This window comes from Podarcis gaigeae (genome assembly GCF_964106915.1).
Source record: "Podarcis gaigeae genome assembly, chromosome: 1".
Classification (NCBI taxonomy): domain Eukaryota; kingdom Metazoa; phylum Chordata; class Lepidosauria; order Squamata; family Lacertidae; genus Podarcis; species Podarcis gaigeae.
The window spans coordinates 93431286-93453150 of NC_139678.1; the positions used below are offsets into that span (position 1 = coordinate 93431286).

A 21865-nucleotide genomic window follows, 5' to 3' on the forward strand; every position below is an offset into this window, starting at 1 on the left:
ATTGACATTTCAAATTAAACTAGATAGACAGTCTACCAGAAAATAATCATTTTAGGAAAATGTGGCATCCACTCATTATGTATTTTGGAGGGTTATGTTAGCTCTTAGCTCTGTTGAAATATGTGTATATACACCTATAATGATGAGCAATGAATGATATCAATTCTCTTAAATGGCTGGGGGCTGTTTACTTGCTTTGAACCCAGAGTTAGGTGTTCATGTTAAACAGGATATAATGTACTGCTTTACTGACAATCTCAAATAGAGAGAATGATAAAATGGCTAAGATGCCAATTTTACACTGATCCCCTTCATTCAATTTTGAAAGGTAATGGCACTCTTTGACCCTCGTAAAGTATAATCTCTTCAAACCAAGTAGACTGAGCAGTTTCCAAATTGCACAACATCACCCCTTGCAAACTAAGGTTTTAATGGCAATATTCCTATTTCAAAAATGCATAGTGTTCCAACATACCTGTGTCAAACCATTTTCCCCATGCACCTGTTGAAGGGTAGTACAGTACTTTCACATCCTGTTGCATGCTTATGACTTTCTATATGGTTTCTCAGTGGAGGAGCCATGGTGAACATCCAATGATGTCAACATGCAGTGGGACTTCCCTTTCTCCCCCCCGCCCCGCCCCGCCGCTCCCTGTGCACCTTGCAAATACACTCCTGTGAGTTGGGGAACGCCCTGAGCATATTGCAGGGTGCAGGTGCTTTCAAGGTGGGAAAAGAAGGAATGAACCACTTTTGTCACAATGGATATCACCTCATACTTTTTCTTTACCCGGTGGTGTGCAGGATACTCTTAAATAATAGTCTAAATATTAACTTTCAATCCTTGCAGGCTTTGACTGAATTCTAAAGAATGATTAGGTGCTTATACAAAAATAAAAAATAAAAATTGGAACCCTAGCATTACCATAGCTGGTTGATATTTTTTTTTGGGGGGGGGGGCCTGTCTTCTGAAAGGTTTGCAGCTGATCTTAAATTAGAGAATCCTTTTGTGAAAGAAAGAAATAACATCCCAACTCTACATTTGTAGTTGAGGTTTTCTTCTTCTTCAGATATTATTCTGAAGCATCCAATAATCATCTCCAATACATGAAAAGGGAGAAGTAAAGTTCAGTATTTTTCAATTCTCTATTAAGTTGTATTCAAATTGCAGAATTATGAGAGCTCTTAAAAGGGTGTCCTTCTATCATCATCTGATCTATTGCTACATAGACCAAAGCAGTCAGAATGATAAAGGGATTATTTACAGCAAAACCCTAAGCAAAACCCCAGTTTATGAAACTTTAGTAGTAATTACATTACCTAATTGTTCCTCTAATCACTTAGAGATGACTTGAAGAGGTATCAGTTTAAATGTATATAATTTATCAAAAACGTGTTACTTTGGACTGTATCCAAGTACATTATATTTAAGAGTACAACCACTGAAGTAAATGGACCTAAGTTAGCAATGTCAATCCAAGGGTTTACAGTACTCTGAACAGGACCAACATTGGACATAGTCCTCTATCTTTTTAACGGTTATCTATCATATATGGTCACAGGCCAAAACCCCAGTTTTTTTGCAAAGACAAAAACTATGTTTAACAAAAACAAACAAAAGCACTGCCTCACATTTTTACATCCAGGGAAGATGTGTTATAATAAATAGCCAGCCACAAGTGTTTGATCAATACTGGTAAACTAGTTCTGCATACAGATTTTAATAGAAGCCCCAGCCTGAATGAACCCTTCTCAAAGTTAAGTAAATATCAAGGCTACAACCCTGCACAAAGTTGCACATCTGCCAGTCCTACTGAAGTCTGAGGAACCTATTTGTGGATAACTCTGGCAGAACCGCGGCCAGCATTTGTGTAAAAAAATAAGCTCTCCCAATTCTCTATTCTGAAAAGGAAGAAAGCCTTTTCCCAAATCACTACCAGCAGTTCAACATCTATCTGTCCTACAAAAAGCAATTGTTATTGAAGATTAAAATCCAAAAAGACTAAGGTCCTTCAAACTAGTAACAACAGTTAACCTAGAAAATACCAGTTACATAACAAAGATAACCAAGAGAAAGGATATTGTACCTTTAAAACTCTATAAAGGTCTCTCTCTTTTTGTAGACACTTATAAAAAACATGGTGGAATGTTATCCAACATAACTGGACCCCAATCTTCTAAAAATGGCACAGAGCAAGAAGGCCTCACAAAAATTGTCTTGAAACGCAACTATCTATTGAATTCACATATTTTAGCCCCATTGTTATGTTGAAAATGAATACAATCTTACATTTTAGGAAAACTTTAAATCTAAAACTGATTTTAATCTACAGTGTAAGTGTCTCAACTTGTAAATGAAAGATTTGATGATCTCTCTTATGCCCCACAAGCACTTACTCCAAAATATTGTTTACATGGAATGTAACCAGACTAAAGTGGGAATGGGATACTGGATTCAATTGTGGTAGGTAGCAGATAGCCACAGATCTGGCAATACTGCTTTCAGATATTGGATTACAATTATATTTATGTAGTCCACCATTTAAGTCTGGATCTGAATGTTTCTGACCTTTCCACAACCATTTCTGAAAGCAAATGTATTTGGGCTAAGTTTTAGCAACAACTGAGTTGGCCATTTTCAATGTATTTCTTTATGAGAACACTTTCAAATTATTCCCATACAAGCATAAATATAAAAACCTCTGGGTTCGGAATTGTTCAGTCACACAAATTTTTAGAGACAATCTCTGGACAGATAGCCAGAACTATTGCTGACAAACTTTTCCTCAGAAATTCATAGCGGTGACCAGTTCCAATGCAAGATCTTCCATTCATGCATCTCTACTGAAATCATTCCAAATGAACTCCCAAGGAGACATACACAATGCTAGAAGAAGCAGGAAGCGTGTAGATGATGTTCAAGTATCTCTATAGCTTAGAAGTAAGTGTATTTCTGGGTCCATAGTGGCACCCCAGTTTTATCTTCCTATTCATGCTGAGCTTGACTCTTAGTAAATACTCCTTGGTGCCCACTTAGCAATGCTCTCCTTATGACAAGGTATGTACTTTAATATACAACTATTTATAAATAAATGAGCCCAAACAGTATACTGCAAAATCCTTATCACATAGGAGTATGAGCTAGACTAAGTTATGTATCCAAACAGTAGTTATAGGAAGTAGACAGTATGTGTGTGCATGTCTCAGTTCCGTAATTCAGTACCTGAAAAAGAAATGTATTTGGGCCTATACTGGAAGCGAGGGAAGGAAGGTTTAAGATTGCTCTGCATCTGGAAACTGATGAATTTCACGTTCTGACAGTCTTGTGCAGCCTGATGCTCTACTTACTCAGAAGTAAATTCCACTGAGATTAATGACATTTACTCTCATGTAAGTGTGCACAAGCCTGCAGCCATAATCTATGTTTCTGACAGTCTGTCTCTAAGGAGACTGGAGTCCCCTGCTGAACAGGAAAAAGAAGCTAGATATCTCTGTTCTGCATATCTATTTACAGGCTCTTCAGATTCAGGGCATGTGGGTCTCTGTGAGACTTACTCTTGCGGCAACAATTCTGAAAGAGGAAGGGGGAAAGTCCTGCAGGAGATTTACCTACCCATCTATATCAAAATGCAATGTTCAGAGCAGGACAAAATTGCCTGTTAGGTGTTGAAGATGCCTGTTCATAGGGATCTGTCAATCCCATTGTCTTTAATGTTTGCCCGGCTGTCTTCAGGAATCCTAGGGATCCCTTGCTGGAACAGGAAGCAACCAGAGTTGGGGCTGGCCACTTCTGAATCAGGCTGTCAATCGCAGGGTTAGGTAGTTCAAGGGGCTGATGGCAAGGGGGTCACCCTTTGAAGTCATGACTGTCCCAGTGTCAAGCATCTGAAGGGTAGCCTATGTGACTTATTTTTTAAAAAAACAACAACCCTCAAGGTTATAAAAACTGCAAAGAGGGGAGAGGAAGAAATCACTGTGGGCCAAAGGTTTAGGAATGTGCATTTCTGTAGATCGGTCATCCCTGCAAGTCCCTTTGTCTGCCAGGCTCTCTTCTCCTTTTTTTATTTTTAAGGAGGCCACCTTGGAAGAAGAAAAAGAAGAAGAGGGGGGGGTAGGGAGGTTGGGAAGCCTCCCGGGGGAGATCTGCCCACCCCCCGTTCCCCCCATAGCCCCCTTCCTCCTTTGTTTGCCTATATCTTGTCTCCCTTGCCTTTGCCTTTGCCGACCTACGAAGGGCTCGGAGGGCTACCGGAGCCCCAGCGAGGCCTGCTCGCTCGCTCGCCCGAGATCCCAGCTCTCCTCCTGGCGAGCAGTTGCAAGGCCCCGTGCAAGCGGGATCTGGAAAGGAGGCGGGGGGGGGGACACGACGGAGCCCGGACTCTCCCCTCCCCTCAGCCCCCTTTCGCCTCACGCACTTCGCACCGTCACCCACCCACCCGCTCCAGGCCCGAAGCGTCTCCCTCCGCCCGCCCCTCCCTGCCGGGGCCGCCACAGAGCTCAGGCGACGAGGCCCCACCAAGGAGCCCGGGCCCGCCTCCCGTCCCCTCCGCGGCTGGATTCTTACCGGCGGCCCGAAGCTGGGGAAAGAGTAGGGCGGCGGCGGCGGCGCGATGACGACGACGGTGGCAGAGGAAGGCGAGGGCGGCGGGGGAAGAAGAGGTGATGGGGGGTTCAGAGCCCCCAGGCCGCGGCTCCGGCTCCTGCCCCGGGCACCATGATGGCGGCGGCAGCAGCAGCAGCAAGTAGCAACAGCAGCGATGGCTCCCTTCCTTGCAAGAAGCTGCTGCAGCGGCGGCGGGCGGCAGGCCGGTCGGGGAAAGCGCAGCCGCCTCAGCCTCCTACTGGCGGTGACAGCGACGGGCCGAGAGAGAGAGCGAGAGCGAGAGAGCGCCGCCGCGGTGCAGCTTGGGAAATCGCCCGCAGGATCCGAACCCGCCACCAGAAGCAGGGCTAGCTGCTGCTGCTGCTCTCTCCCCCTGAAGGGAAGGTGGGTGAAAGAGCGAGAGGAGTAGTAACAGAGAAGTGGAAGGCCCAGGGAGGGGAAGGGGAAGGCTTCGGAGGTCTCAGCCGCAGGACTTGTTTCTGGGTGCTGGGGACTCTGAGCGTGTGCCCCTCCATCCCAAATCTCGGAGTGAACTGCAGCCACCAGCATCAAGGACTAATTCGATTAATCGGTGTGGTTTCTAGGCCAGCTTGGACTTCTGACTTGGAATTCAGCACTTGGAGATCAAGCAGGTGGGGAGAGAAGAGAATAGCAAGGGGGCCTACCTAAAAAGTGCAGAGGAGAGTGCAGGGAGGGAGTAGATGCTACAACTGCATTCGGGTGAACAAGGTTAAAGGGGTTAGGTAGTCCTATCTTGGGTTATTCCACACACCCGATGTCCCCAAACTGACAAGAAAACCGTAGATGGAACATGGTAAGGCAAACAAAAAAGTGCACCAGCTTCATCATGCAAGAGTTGGCCAGAAATCATTTATAATTTATAAAAAGAGAAATCCACAGTTGCAGAGCCACATCTGAAAAGGCCCTGTTGCCAATGCCCACCAATCTGGTCTTCACTAACAGTAAGCCAGAAAGCAAAGCCTGCTACTGATCTAATGGATCAGGTAGGTTCATTTCAATACAGTAGTAAGTGACTAGACAGCTGGTAGTTTCCCCTTCTAGGATGAATTCAGATGTGTTGTAGTGAGATTTTGGCCTCCCAGCACCTGCATAATCCCTACAGCATGCTTAGATCATGCTGCTAGAGCTAGAGCTATTCTCCAGATGTTTGTCACTACAACTCCCATCAGCTCCACCCAGCATTTCCTTTGCTTCTGGGTGGTTGAGTTGCAGTCTAATACATCTGGTGGATACCAAGTTGGGGAAAGCTGCATTACAAAGCTGAAGAGACAACGTATTAAAAAACACGCCTACAATCTATACTCGTGGCATTTTTACAAGTATTAAAAATATATATACCAGCCCATCTACGCACATATAGAGTGGTGACTCTGACAGGCAATTTGCCCAGAACTGTTACTCATCCTAAGCAAGCAGCTAACAATAAGATACTTAGGCTGCAATGCTAAACACACACACAAACTGCACTTCTCATATGGGGTACTTCCTAACTTGTGGCTCTTAACACTACCCAGTAGTCCTCCCACTGTTAGATATATGCAGAATTGTAACTGACTTTTCACATTTTTTGGTTAAAAGTGTTGTATGTTTCATCTACACTACTAAGTGTGATGCAGCTTTATGGGCAGGAAAGAGGCAATTCACCTGAGCACAGCATTTTTTGATTATCTTTTTCCAAACATTAAAAAAAATCATACCAAAACACTTTTTCCATTTCAGGGGCACTGCACAATTACTTCAGTTATGTTAAAAAGTAGATGAAAAGGGTAAAATGGAAAAAAACAAACAAACACAGTGATAAAATGGCACAGACTGAAACGGCAGTTTGGGCTTTTAAAAATCATTTTGTACATTTGAGTTAAGACTTTTTTCATTCATGTGCTGTTGCTCAATTTCTTTTTTTTTAAGTAGGCAAATATACAAATTAAATATTGCCAAAAAGCTGTGTAAATGAAATGGCCCCAACCAGAAAGGTAATAGGTAAAATTAGTGCTAGACTGGGACCTAGGAGACTGGGGTTCAAATCCCTACTCACCAATGAAGCTTACTGTGTGAGCTTGGGCCAGTCACACCCAGCCTAACCTACCTCACAGGATTGTTATGAGGATAAAATGGGGAGGTAGATAACAATGTACACTACTTTGAGGGAGGAAAGATGAGATATAAATGGAATAACAAATAAATAATATCACTAACACATCAAGGCCACTTTACATGCCTCTTAACACAGATGGGAAATATTGGATATTGCAGTGCTGTGCTGTTGCTTCCACAGGAGTCTAATTTTCTGGGTAGACTGATGAAACACAGGAGAGCAACAGTTGAAGAGAATGTAATAAAGATGCCATCTTTTCCGTAGGAAATAGTGTGGATGCACTTATAGACAGCATTTTATACTCCCCACATCCATGAGTATTAGGAAGTTCCAGGGCAGACTTTTATTTGATGATGTTCCTTCTGAGGAGAGTGTACTCAAAGAGAAGAGACACATGAATATGTAAATAATAGTATACTCAAGTGTAATATACTTTTTATAGAATGTTCCACTTTTTACAGGCGCTGCCTCTTTGCTGACAAATTTTGTTCTGCTTCCAGCTTCTTTCCTTTGTTGCATCTTTTAAAAAGGAATTTAGATTCCTCAGAGCCAAGCTAGACATAAGGAGAAAAGATGTTTAAACAGAGATGTTTAAGCCTGCATCTGTCCCAATCACACTGGCTGTAGGGTTGGTGGATAATAAGCTATGGGGCAGTGGGAGAAAAAGTGTTAGCATCTCCCAGCCCATGTTATCCTTTTTCAGTTAATACCAGACTCTCATTTTCTACATGACTGGGACAGATCTGGGTTTAAGTACACAGCCTGCCACCATCATGACTAGCTTTGCCTCTAATGAGAAATAGAATGAAAGGCCTCCAGCACAACAAAAGCCACTCCTTTTTCCGAAGCTGCATCATCTGGAATCCTTTCTCAAATTTGTTTGGCAGCCTGTAGTTAGTTAAATTGCAGGGAAATTATGGTGAAGGCACTGGAACAAATGTCAGCAGGTCTGTGATTTTTCTGATACTTCCACAGCTCTCCCACACTCCCAAGATCTTCAGCAACATACTACTATGGTAAGTGCCATTGTGCTGAGATTATCATCTCTCAAGACTTTGTGTATCGCTGAATAAACTTGATTAATCAGTAGTGATGGCCAGTTCATATTCCTGGAGTCGCCTGCCTGTCACACTGTGTACCAGGATTGCACCCTTTTGCAGTTTGTAGACCACAAAACTGAAATACTAGTAATTAATGAGCACCAAATTAAACTATTTCCTTAACTGTTGGGCCTGAACTAGTCTCTCACACTGAAATGAACTAATACAAACAATTTATAAACATTTCACAGGAATCATCGAATAAATATCCACAAATATTTTAATATCATTTTATGAAATGCGATCTAAATATTTTTACTTAGGCTGCACTCCTGAACACAGTTACAGAGGGAACAGGCACAAAGTTGTTCTCTTGAGTTTCCATGTAATGTTCTTCAAATGTCAGCACTTTGAATTGTGCCCAGAAATAAACAGGTAGCTTATTAAGCTATTGTAACATGTGCTGTCTATGACAGGCTCTGGTCAATAGTCTGGCTACAGCATTCTGAAGCACCTGAGGTTTTCAATCACTCTTCAAATACAGAACCAGTGGTTACAGCTGTCCTAACAATATAACCAAGGCGTGTGTTGCCATGGCTAGATCTGACATCCAAGAATGGAAACAGTAGTCATACCTGGGCAAATGCTCCTGGTTACTGTGCAAAACTGGTTTTACAAGTTCCGGGCTGAATTGAAGAATGCATCCAAATTATGACTGGGGGAACCTCTTTTTTTTTGCAGATTGAAATTCAGTTTATTTACCCTCACCACGCCCATTAGCAATGTTGGGTTTGGACTTAGAATTTGAACAACTTCATTGAAATTAGATAGAATTTGCATATTGCTGATACTGAACCCTCCAGACCTGGATAATCTCACCCAATGGTTTCATGTAGATGTTAAATACCATGGAGGGCAAGTTGAAACTTGAGGGACACCATAGGTCAGTAGCCAAGGCACTGAACAGGAGTTGCCCCAGCACCATGTTCAGGAATTGCTCCACCAAGTAGGACCAGAACGACCATAAAACAGGCTCCAAAGTTTCATCACAGCCAACCAGTCCAGAAACATAGCATGTGATGGTATGAAAAGCTACGAAGAGGTTGAGTAGAATCGACAGTGACTGTGATGTATTCCCTCCATCCAGTTCCTGGCAGAGATGATACACCAAGTGAACCAAAACTATATCTCATAACCTTTCAGGATTAACCCAGTCTCGTAACAGCTTATCAAAGACCACACCATATTATTATTGTACAAATAATACATTCTCAGAATGTTAATGTTCAAAACATTATCTAAAAGGTTATTCTAACACACAAAAGATGGATGGACACACACACTTCAATAATTGATTCTATAGTAACAACCACCAATGTGGCACAAACATGCCATATGTAGTAATATTAAATAGGCACCCTCAATCTTAAATTGGCACCAGTTCATTTAGTGAGAATTACTTCCAAAAAACTACAGGATCAGGCTGTCATGGTCACGCAATAGGGCAATTTCAGTACACACACATTTAAAACATAGGCAAGTTAGGAGCAGGAACAATTGTTGGAAGTTTATTTCAAGCAATGTTTTGCTTTGCTTGCTGAAACCCAAGCCTGTATAATCTAATAGAATTAGATTTAACAGTATATATGTAACTGAGACACTAAAATGTTGTCAGATGCAGCAGAAAACAAATGTAGATTGTGCTCCCCACCTTACATGCCCTGTGTAAGAAGCCAAGCAGTACAAAAAACCAATGATACAAGTGTTGCAAAAATTATACAGGCTGCTGGAGAAAGAGAAACATATTGATAGAGATATTTGCAAATATCACAGACATTTCTATGCGTCATAGAAGGAGCAACATACAGTGGTACCTCGGGTTACATACGCTTCAGGTTACAGACTCCACTAACCCAGAAATATTACCTCAGGTTAAGAACTTTGCTTCAGGATGAGAACAGAAATCGTGCAGTGGCGGTGCAGCGGCAGCAGGAGGCCCCATTAGCTAAAGTGGTGCTTCAGGTTAAGAACAGTTTCAGGTTAAGAACAGTTTCAGGTTAAGAACAGACCTCCAGAACAAATTAAGTTCTTAACCCGAGGTACCACTGTATAGCTTCAGCTAAAAAGGATGCACATCTATAACAAATGGCTTCTACAGAAAAGACTAAAAATTTAAACATTTCTAACATGTAAAAAATGTAACCATGCGACATGAAGCGCTGCATATTTTGCCAGATACAAACAGAGCAGTCTGGCTACAGAATATGTGAAAATGGCTTAAGGATTGCTTAGAACAAGCTCTGATTTTTACTCTTATTTTCATGTAGCACACAGCTGAATATTTAGTTCATTACATAATATGCCACCTTCCACTGATATGAAATAAATTATTAATTTTGGCATATTTATTTATTTGTTATTGTACTGGTTTGTGTATTCTGACTAACATGAATCATCGTTGCACATTACACCTGGGAAAAATGTTGAAGGAAGGGCACACTTCCCATCTTGTACTTTTATCAGTAATGTACCTGCCATATGTTGCATTTAGTCTTTCCCACGGTAGCACACAGCTAACACAACAACAAACATGGATCAGCTCCCCTTCAAGTCTCTTTGAGCGTGTCAGAACTGTAAGGGAAATTACATTTTAGCCACCATTTTGAATTGGGGGTGTCCTGAAAGCAGACCGCATAGTAAATCTGCAACACCTTTCCAATTCTATGGAACCACATAAACCAAAAAATCCGGTACAGTATATAATTTTTTGCCTGTGGCTTTTATGGCAACCCTTGAACTAATATATAGATCTCCTTGAAAAGCTTGCAGTGACTTGTATGCTGCTGTTTTTCCTGCCATACCTGTTTCATTTTAACCATGGTTTAACACACAGTCCAGCAATTGCAGCACTAGGCATGTCCAAGCCTTCAGCATCAGGCCAGAAATAATAAATCTGTGCTCCCCTGAATTTTTTATTTTTGTTTTGCTGTACAGAAAGCAGGGGTGAGGTTGAGATCACGTAGAGAAACACAAATCTGACATCCTGCTAGAGCTGTTGAAAAAGTTGTGGCTCGTGGATCTATCAGAAGTGGATATGAAACTTTCAGCCTTGATTCTTCCAGTTCACCTAACACACCTGATACTTAGTATGTAATTTACCTTTTTCTGCCAACAATTGCATTCCATAATGGCTGGCAGTTCCAGAGTTCAGATTAAAGATCCCAGCTGCTCAACAATGCAGATCCTACTTAGATGCAACAGGAGAGAAGAATTATGGCAGAGTCTGGGACAGGAGGGAAGCTGTAGGTAGAAGGGGCATTTGACAGTTGCAGAGTCTCCAGACTCTATTTAGAAGGGGGAGTTTACAATGACTTTAACACCCCATTTTTACACAAGATGATGTTTGTTATGTGGTACCTATTTCTTTACAGATTCCTGTGAAAATGTCGTGATAACCATTGCAAATTGTTCTGCCTTATTTTTGTGTGTGTTGGGCTACTTTGGAATACTTTGACACTAGGGGGCAATATATAATCAAACATTTCTTTTACCTAAATACTTTTCATTCTAAAGAAACAAATTTTGGTAGACACTAGTCGGGAGATGTACGGTTATTCACATCTGGGTTTATAAAATGTGTTTGTTTGCCACTAAGTATTTTTTACTACATTCATAAATCAAAACTGTGCCCAAAAATTAATTACAAGAGAGTACATTTAGACACCACAGTTCAATGGATAAGTGGAGTTAAAAAGCACAAAGAGCCTATTCAGTCTATATCAAATTTTAAGCAGAAAGAATAGTCTATTCCTCACAAGTTTTCCTTACCTTGAGAAGCTATGCAGTATCTAGCAAAGGTTCAGATGATCCAAGGCTGCTGCTCCATATCTACCTTTCCAACAAACTCTCTGTCCTAAATTTTTCATAGCAGAAATTTCAATTTGTGAGCTCACACCTGTGCTGTGGAGTGGGGGCAGGGACTACAGAGGTCCTCGGCTACAAAACAGGTCTGAATAATTATTTTTGCAACCCAGCATGTTTAATATTGTTAAATTATTGTTGAAATATCCATCTCTGTAAGGTAGTCGGAGTCAGGAGTCAATTGTCTGAGATGTCAAAACAGGTATCTGAAATACCATGTTGATACTGAATATAGAAAGCAAAATGCCCAAGAAGTATCTGAGCATCTCTGTGCAGTATAGATATATTCCTTATGCAAATATTAGCTTACTAGTTTACCTGTCTGAATAATTATTGAGAGAAATCCATGATAGTTGATAGTTAAGATTAGCTAGCTTACTTGCTAATGGTTGATGCAGGCACATGTTCCATTTGTCTTGTAAATGTTCCACTTCTAATACTTAATCTTCATATAGATGCTGACATTCTGAAGCACAGAGCAAGCCACTATGATTGTTGGCATGCTCCCGACAGCTTTCCCTGGATACTTCAAAATAGCAAAATGTACTGAACTAACAGCTTGTCTTTTGGGCACCATAGTAATACAGTTAAACTCTCTAAAACTGAGCTCAATATGAGTTAAGGTTTTTCAAATATGGCAGGCTAGAGAGAGGTTCTATCAACTGCTAGAGTATTTGCAGGTACGGTAGGAATATGTTCCTATCCATACACTTGTAGAAACATTGTTGATGGGCTATGCGCACAATTTTCCTTTTGCTGAGTAGCCAACATTTCAACAACACACAATTAGAACAATTTGAAACAGAAACAGACTTGTTTCACAGTACTGCAGAATGAAATGAGAGCCTATAGGGGATGCCAGCTTTTCTGAGACATGTTGGAAAGTCAATTTGCTCCAGAGTCTCAAGAAACCAAAGTGAGGCAAACCTTTAAAAATGCTAAAATCCTGCTTTATTAAAGCAGTACATAAAGTTTTTATGCCTTATGTGTTTCAGGTATAACTTGTCAGATGCAATGCTTGTTTTGTGTTTTTGTCATATCAAAGTTCTTTCCTTTTACAGAAAACTTCTGCTAACGAGACTTTTTGGTCTGCTCCAATAAAAAAAGTTAGTACAGTACCTTGAAGCTGCACTCTCCTTCAGTGTCTTGGGGAAATTGGCAGTACCCTTCTTGCCTCCTCCACTGCTTTGAGGGAAGTCCAAGAAGTACAATTCATCGTTATAATAATATATTATATACAGGATCCCCAGCAATATGATGAAGCATCCTTGCTGAGGCTAATTAGATCTAGGTTGGGACAGTGCCTGGATGGAAGACCGTCTGAGAACAACATGCACACTCCCTTAAATTCTACAAAAACTAAAAATTGCAAACAATACTCTCCATGAAGTATTGGACAGATAAGATGTGGGAGTCTGCTGTTACTGAGAATGAACGAGAATGCAGGAGGGCAATGAGCTTATTACTGATAGCCCAATCCATCTTTTAGGTTACATCTGAAGCAGTGCATCAACCAGCATCCTCATCTAAAATAGGACTGATGGACAGTGGTACCTTGGGTGACAAACGCTTCAGGTTAAATATGCTTCAGGTTACAGAATCCGCTAACCTAGAAAAATTCCTCGGGTTAAGAACTTTGCTTCAGGATGAGAACAGAAATCGTGCAGCGGCGGAGCAGCAGCAGCAGGAGGCCCCATTAGCTAAAGTGGTGCTTCAGGTTAAGAACAGTTTCAGGTTAAGAACAGACCTCTAGAACAAATTAAGTTCTTAACCCGAGGTACCACTGTACTAGTTTACTTTGAGCAAAAATGAATTTGAGGTTACTTTTTTTTAGAGGGAGAAAGAGCTGTATATTAGCAATCAAGAATTTGAGTCCCACATTAAATGAAAATGTACTTCTTAAAAAGTAAATGAAGCCCAATATAGGATACAACCATTTTAATAATTGGACAATTCAAAATAAGTGCCAAAAATACAAAAAATAATAAAGTGTAGTTTTATTTAGCATTTGGCACAAAGCATACAACAACCTTTTGATCCCTTGTCAGATTTAATACAGTTAGCAAGAAAAAGGCATACTAATACATTTAAGTTTACAGCTTATGAAATAGAGGGGCGGGATAGGGGAAGGCACTAGGAAGATCAAGTGCATGGAAAATATTGACTCCAAGTGCCTAGTGGTATTAAATTAAGGCACGACTACTCTAGGAAGTTTACTAGAAAAATCTAACTTTGTAGCTGCTTATTGTTTTTTGGAATGTACAAGTTTTTATTCAGTTTTAGGACCCAGATTCTACAGTTCTTTGAAATGGAATGATTGGCAATAGATATATTTATCTTAAGGTGGTTGAATTTTCCACTTAAACAATAAAGATGAAACCATTCTTAAAATAAGTTGTTAACCTTTAAAACCATACATCAAAAATTACATCAATTTAGCTGAAAACATTTTACTCTGGAAACCTGGTTTTATAACTGCAGCAAGAAACAAGATCTGATTTGGGGGAAATAAACAGATTAAGTAGTTCTTTTTGGAATATGTAAACTAATACAGTGTCATCATCCGAAATAATTAAATGCATACTTGACAAATGAATACTATTAATCTCAGAAGCTTTGCTACAATTATGTCTGGCATGATTCCACATTTACTCAAGTGACATTTTAAAGACTCCTATGCAGAAGAGCAAATGTGCATTAGATCTTTCCTACAGCTGGGAATTAGTGTCTTGCATTTTAAGATTCAGAGCGAGCAAGAGCAACCTTGCTTTTGAACACACTGTACCAGAGAAGACACCAAACAATTCATTCTATTCATTTCCCTTTCAAAAAAAAAAACTGGACAAAATGAGTGCAGTAAACAAAACAGATGCATATACATATAAATGCAATTCACATTTATGTTGCTACAAGTGTAAGCAAAAGCAATTCAGATTAATAGTGTTCTTCCAGGTGGGGTGGAACGCTATTACTATTCAACAAGGGGAATAATTTTATGTTCAGCTTATCTTAAAAAGACACATTGATGCAGAACCAAATACTTTTAACCTAATAGATGATGCTGAGTAAATTTAAAGCTGGTGTTAAGCATTTTTACTGAGGTCAGTAACAGTAACTATTCAGTGCTAATTGTTCAATCATGTGCTGGCAATTAGAGAAATTCTATAATAGATTTCTATTGGTTTTAAATTCAAGCACAGAAACACCACATTGTATTGTATGGAGCACCCCCACTGTTTAAAAATTTGATATAAAGATTAAGCTAATTTTTTGGAAAAATGTTTCTTCAGAGATGCACAATGCATGTGTTATGTTACAGATGGTGCTTAAACTTTGAAAACATAATTTTGTGCCATGACAAAAAAATAATGGGAAAAACATCAGCATATCTTATAGCATTACAATTGTGAAACAGCAACATATGAAGAGGGGGTACCTGGAAATGATTTACATAGTGCAAAGATTGGTGGTTCAAGAGCCTAGTATGTTGAACAGTTTAATTTATATAATCATTGGAGCCAACTTGGATCCTCCTTATAGCCTTACCTCAAGAGAGAACTACAATGTTCAATTTGCTACTGCATGCAAAAGAAGCCACAAGGTGGCCATCAAGGAACAGAGACCAATTCTTTGTGCCCTACTTTCACAAATACACCAATTCCATGGTTTAATAATGTAGCAACTTAGTATCCATGTTCATGCACTTGTGCTTCTGTTATCTGGCAATTTGCCACGAAGGACTGAGTTCCATACATCACATCTTGCTGAAACATTCTTTTGCATTTGTCCAAACTTGAATTCCCTTCATAGGAAATAGAAAAAACAAACAAAGAAAATGCTGGTTTTGAAGCAAGCTTTCAAGCTGGCAGTTGGATAGAATCAACTACCCAAATCCATGCATCCATTTCTACTTAAAAATCCTGGGAATTTTACACATGATGGAGGAGCACAAATCTTACATTCATCATGTAATGCATGCTCTATGCTTAAGCACAAACAGAATGTTCCTATCCCCAGAGCATAACAGAATAGGGCTGTGGAAGCAGGCTATTGAGTAATGCATAGAGGAGTATCCTGAGGCTTCCCTTCCTGAGGGCAGAAACATGTATTAAATCTTCATACTGTGCTTCCCAAGTTTAAAACATTAGTCCAACAGACTTACCTTTTTGCACATGCTGATCTGCATTACAGCATAACTTATCAGGGCCTCTTTCAAGTCATGGTTCTTTTGCTCTTTGAAGCGTTCAATATCAGTCCAGGCACTTTTCATAAAGTCACTGCAATAAATGGAAAACAAACTAGTGCAAAAATTGCCTGCATCATGTAAGCCCAAGCTATCAATCCTGTTATTTACTGGATGAACAATTGCCACCATCCTACTCAATGTGCGAAGAAACTGTAGCTGCTCATGAGAAGGGGACATATTCAAGAAAGGTTGTGATTTTCAGTATTTTTTCAGGATTCCTTCTCTCATCTTTGCTCACTAATTGCAGTTGTGCATTAATCAATTTAATGTGTCATTAATTATCAATCCAGATTCTCCAATTAGCTCAATTGGGATCAGTTTTATATACAAGATTAAATTTTTGGATTAAAATACTGGATTAAAATTTTGGGGCCACATGATTACATGTAATTAATGCATTTCCCCCCTCGTGCTTCTTTTACTGCTTGAGGCTCAGATGGAGATCTGGACAGCTTGCTACTTGGAATTTTAACCTTTCACGGAAGTATTTTATTGCTGTGGATTCTGGAATGTGGAAACTATTTCCTAAGCAGCCTTGGGGATTAAAATACAACTTAGTGTCTAAATATACAAATATGGGTAAGGGGGTGGGGGGAGGAAGGAAATAAGCAAGGTGGTCTCCAGGAGTTCCCTCTTGTGTATTCTGCACTGTTTGTTCTTTGGAAAGTTTGGAATAGTTTTACTGGCCAGCTGATGGGAGTTAACATTTTAAGTATTTTATTTCTAAACTGAAAACTTGGTGCCTTTTTCCGTGACCAGATTGCATTTCCCAATCATTTTGACACAAAGTGTCAATGTCTCTAAACATTTTATGAACAGCAGGTATGCATAACAGTCATTATCTATCTATCATCCAACCAAGACCCCAAAGCTTGGAGGCAATACTTACATGGTTTAAGTGTATCAGCTTTGCATTCTTGAATAGAAATGAATGGTAGACATTCATCCTATGCAAGAAAGAAAAGGGGCTGCAATAATACACTCCATTGTGGTGGAAACAAAACCTGCCCCCCTCTTCTACTTTTTCTGACCTGACAGAATTTCATTGACAGACCTTTTTCCAGATGAACTGTGTCAAGGACCTTGGAGTCTACTGCTCAGTCCAAAGGCCTACATAGAGTAGCATTCTGTTCCCACAGTGTGCAAACATTTAAATGGCTATGAAAAGCCCACAAGCAGAACATGCCTGCAATAGCACTCCCCGGCTCATGCTCCCTGGCAACCAGGGCTCTGAAGCACACTGCCTCTGATACTGGAAATAATAAACAGCCATCATTTTAATCCCCTTTTAAAACCATCCCAGTTGGTCTCATCACTACATCTTCCAGGTTTAATTATGTGCTGTGCGGAAAACCTCATTTTGTTTGTCCTGAGCCTTCCACTATTTAGCTTCACTGAATGAGCCCAGGTTCTAATATTGTGAGAGACGGAGAAACACTTCTCTCCATCCACTTTCTTCACACCATATATGTGTGTGTGTGTGTGTGTGTGTGTGTGTGTGTGTACTTCGCAACATTGCAAACTTTCCTTATAATAGTTTGCTCCAGCTTTTTGATTACATTAGTTGTCATTTTCTGCACCTTTCCCCAGCCTTATGAGGCTCTCAGACACAACTTTCCATTCAGGGAAAGGGGTTTCAATCCAAACTGACAGTTCTGTGAAATGAACAAGGTGTGTGGGGATGGAGGAGGAGGCAATTTTTGTCAATTCTCCCTGCATCTTCCCTTCTGTTTTGAAGAGTTTTCCAATCCTCCACAAAAGACTTTCAGGGGCACAATAAGTTGCAGGGGGAGGGAAAAACTGATGAGAAGCACCCTCCCTTCTGTGATGAATATTCTGTGAGCATAAGCCTACTCTCTGAATCCAACCCCAAACCATGTTCCCCCCAGACCTGAACAGCATCTATTAATTTGCATGGGAAAAGTAAAATACAAACTTGCCCTTCATTAAATGGAATAGATTATTCAGGGTCATGTGTATGCTGCAATTCTGTGGGAGAGCAGAACTCCAGCTTCCTGAGAATCTCAGCTTTCATTTTTAAAAGCAAAATTTGCTTGTGATTGCAAAGATCTGTTTGGAAGTGTCTGGGAAACATCTGCTGAAGCTTTCAAAGCCAGAGGGACTGCTGAAGGAGGGGGCCTTCAGTGTCCTATACAGTTCCTTGCCTCGCCTCATGCCTAACAAAGCCAGAATTATGCACAATAATAAAGATGGGGAGAATTCTGCTAAGAACTTGCTACCTATGCAAATACACAAAATTTACATAATTCATGCAGGTCACAGAGAAATCCACTACTCTTGGCATGAAGCCTGGTTTCCCTGGGTGCAAATTTTTTGTTTTTTTAAACTAAGATGTACAGATAACACTGAGCATATTGATCTTCTTAGCTGCTATCCTTACACAGGAAATCGTAAAAGCTGTTTTCCTCTGCAACAAATACATTGGTTTTGGAAATGTCAGCACTTATTTCCTAAGATTTTTGTTCCTAGCAAAAGATCATTCTGTTTGTTCACGAGTAGCCTGCTAATAAATCTAACCTTAATAGGAAGCTACCTATGTTTTCTATAAAATCTCAAAGGGATTTTTTTAGTCACCAAGTTTTCTCAGTGTGAAGAAGCATTATGTTTGTATTCTGACTGTGACAAAGAAGCCAGCCTGTTAAACATATTACTATCTTAATAGAACACACACAATAAACCATGAAACATGCTTTGAAAGTGTTCAGCTTTTTCTCACGAGCAGTAGCTAAGAATGTGGAGTGATAGCCAACAAAAGTCATACTATTCAATAGGGCTACTCTGACTGAATATGTTCTTTTTGTAAGTGAAAGATTTTGCAAAAACTCATAATCACCAGAAATATATAAAAGTTGTGTGACAGATCCCAGATAGCTGCTTCCCTCGTATTTAGCATTTAACAGATAACCAAAGTTTCCAAAGATAGTCAGATGCTGGCAGCATACTGTCAGCTTGCACAAATATGACTTTCACATCTACATTTTCTTTAAACATGATCAACAGTTACCGGCTTTCTAAATTCTTTGCTTTGAGCTGCTCCTCTCCATCACGTATCTGTTCTTCGAGCACTTTTATCTTTGCTTCTCTTTGTTCTGGTGTTTCCTGGCCAAACAGCTTGCTGGTCATTCCCTTCAAGGAGAATGTTCTTACAGTCTGAAAACAGTAAACATGTGTTCTAGGAAATTTGCTTTTCTGGAGGGGAAGGTGCCCAAATACATGAATAAGGAAAGCTTATATGGCACACATAACTTCGAAATATTAACCTGCATATAAAATGTATTCTATTTTTATCCCAGCTGTCTTTCAAAGAGCTCAGTGACAAATTTGGTTCTTCCAGACCCTGATTTCCTCACAGCCACCCTGTGAAGCAGTTTAGGCTGACTGCCCCCAAGGACACCTAGTGCTCTTCACAGCCAAGGGGGAATTAGAGCCTCCCTCATCCAAGTCACACTTAACAATGACACCATGTTGGATCTCACACTGTCTAAAAGAGACAAACTGTTGAACCTAAATCAAGATTTATTTATTTTTAACTATATATCTTTACTTAATGCAGCATGGTACAACTCCCACCAAGAATATGCTGCCGGCTTACACATTCCCATCTCTGGAGCCAATTGCCTGCAACCATAGTTGGACGAATTAGGCTAGCTTGGCAAACTAACGTTAAGCAGAAATAAAGATGAGAAGCAGGGAAAGAAAGAGAAGCATAGAGCAAGTCCACAGTCCTCCAAATAATGGTTCAGAGGATTCTGTGAAATGAACCAATGAAACAGTGGCTCCACCTCTAAAAAAAGCTATTACTGAATAAGTACTCCTCTTTCAGTAGTCCATGTTTATAGCTGAATGTTTAGGTTAAAAGGGAGTTAAGCTACTCCATTTGTTTCAGAAAGATTTAAGTAACGATATGCAAGATTTCAGTCTTAGTGTTTTATTTTTTTACATACTGCTCTATTCCTAGTAGGGTCAGGGAGTATCAGTATCAAACTTTATTTTGGTCACAGACCAGCATATGTTAAAAAATTTGGATAAAGTGAACACATAAGACTTAAAACAAGTAAGGGATAAAAACCAGTAATTAAAAGGAGATTATATCATACATACTTATGATTTACAATAAATGTAATATTTCCCATGGCTTATATCTTCCTTTCTATTCCTCCCCGACATGCATCCCTTCCATAACAGTTTTTTTAAAAATGTGATTAAATTCCAAACAAACAGCTTCATGCCCCTTTGACTTACTCAAATGATCAACTCCATTCTCACAATCACCACAAACATATATGCTGTTAGACAAATAGAGCTATCCATAATAGTACTCTGAATGCAGTACTGTGCATTCTCAAAATCTTGCCAATGAGATAAACTATGCCGATGTCAATACCACCAAGTACACAGAACACTCCTGTTTATCCAAATTCACTGGCTGCCTCCCAGTCCACTGAACAAGGGAAGTTGTTCAATAATATTTTTAAATGTCTAAAAGTAAAAAGTTTCTCTCCCCCCCTCTCTCCTGCCTCGCTCTAAGTTCAAAAACTGCACTTTATCGAGCAGCATGTAACACACCCTTGTGGTCAACACATGCATTTTCCATACAGAAGTTTTGCATGAACAGCATAAATCGCTGTGAAATAAATTACTAAGATCTACAACTTGAGTAAGACCCTTCACAAGTCTCCTGTCAGCAAGCAATACATTAATGCCATTTAGTGTAAGAACCTGGCTTTCTCCAATTCTAGATTTTGGAAAGGAAAGTGGAAAAAAATGAAACCAGGCTTACTCCCGTCGCCAATTCCTCACATTGCTGCTTCTTCGATGTCAGATCCTGAGCAGCCATTTCCAATTCATACTGAAGAAGTTCATGCTTCCTGCAAACAGCCCTAAAAATAATTCAATAAAAGAGATTCATGTGCAACTGTTTAAATCAGATTTTTAATGCACATCCTAACCAACATCTAGCCTGAATTTTAATAATCGCATCATCATTATTAATGCATTACTGATCCAATTGACATGCTAGGGAGAATTGTTCTCTCAGTGTTTCTTTCAACTCACTTTTACAGCCATATGCACCTCTGTCACATCCCATACAACCACTTTTATGTGAGCCCCATTATTTCCCTATTACAAACAGATCTGGAGAAAAGGCTGAGAAAGCAACTTGTTCCAGAATTCCATGTATGAGCAAGCTTTTGAACTCACCTGCACAATAATCTTTTACATTTGTAAACTGTTTACAAATGTGCTCAACTGCAATGCTTTAAACATAACTAGAATTATCATAGAAATTATGCTAATATGCTTACCGAAGAGCTTCTGCATAGAAGAGATATTCTTTCAGCTGGTCTGCATAATGTTCTTCCTCTTCTAGTATATCATCAATTGAAGCTGCATACCTTTTAAGAGAGCAAAACAGATAAAAGAGCCCCTGAAACTTCATCAGTGTTGTAAAATAATTATGTACTAGTCAAGAAACATATTTCTCACAACAAAATATATCGAAAAAGCACTTGTGAAAAATTCTCCTTAAAAGCCTTCCAAGCCATTGCTACAATAAAACATTAAATCTTATATTTCCTGCTAAAAAGAAAGCAGTTTTATCGCAAGGGAGGGAAACCCAATAAAATAGATTAGAGTATTTGACTGTCGCTCTTCAGTCAAACAGGCAGCTAAAAATATGAAATAAAAGATACCAACTGAATTTTACAAGACAACTATTACATTATGTTAGGTAGCCAATAAAGCAGGAGAAGAATTTTGGTGCTCACCTACTGATCAAATACTATTATACCAAATAACTTTAAGAAATGTTGCAGTGCAGCCAGAAAGGGGATGGTGTTCTGCCAATTTGAAAAAGCTTCCCCAGTGCTTTCCAGGATGCAAAATGTTGAAGACACTTAAAAGAATACTCAGTGGGA

At 39.8% G+C, this 21865-nt stretch overlaps 2 protein-coding genes across 5 annotated transcripts in view; both read right to left on the reverse strand.

The window, feature by feature from the left end:
* ZNF148 (zinc finger protein 148) overlaps window positions 1–9601 on the reverse strand; it is a 39036-nt gene extending 29435 nt beyond the window's left edge. For 3 of the 4 annotated variants that reach the window (XM_083738071.1, XM_083738073.1, XM_083738069.1), the window contains exon 1: window positions 4565–9600. The gene's annotated coding sequence lies outside the window, so the exon portion shown is untranslated. Of the gene's footprint in view, window positions 1–4564 lie in introns of all 4 variants that reach the window. The other variant, XM_083738075.1, reaches the window with a different exon arrangement.
* A 4061-nt stretch (window positions 9602–13662) lies between these two features.
* Window positions 13663–21865, reverse strand: part of SNX4 (sorting nexin 4) — a 28480-nt gene continuing 20277 nt past the window's right edge. Inside the window, exons 10-14 of the mRNA XM_083745991.1 lie at window positions 21254–21343; window positions 20728–20827; window positions 18952–19097; window positions 15843–15957; window positions 13663–15482 (exon numbers count right to left, since the gene is read on the reverse strand). Coding sequence (XP_083602117.1) covers window positions 15435–15482; window positions 15843–15957; window positions 18952–19097; window positions 20728–20827; window positions 21254–21343 — 499 coding nt within the window. The 3' untranslated portion in view covers window positions 13663–15434. The remainder of the gene's footprint in view (window positions 15483–15842; window positions 15958–18951; window positions 19098–20727; window positions 20828–21253; window positions 21344–21865) is intronic.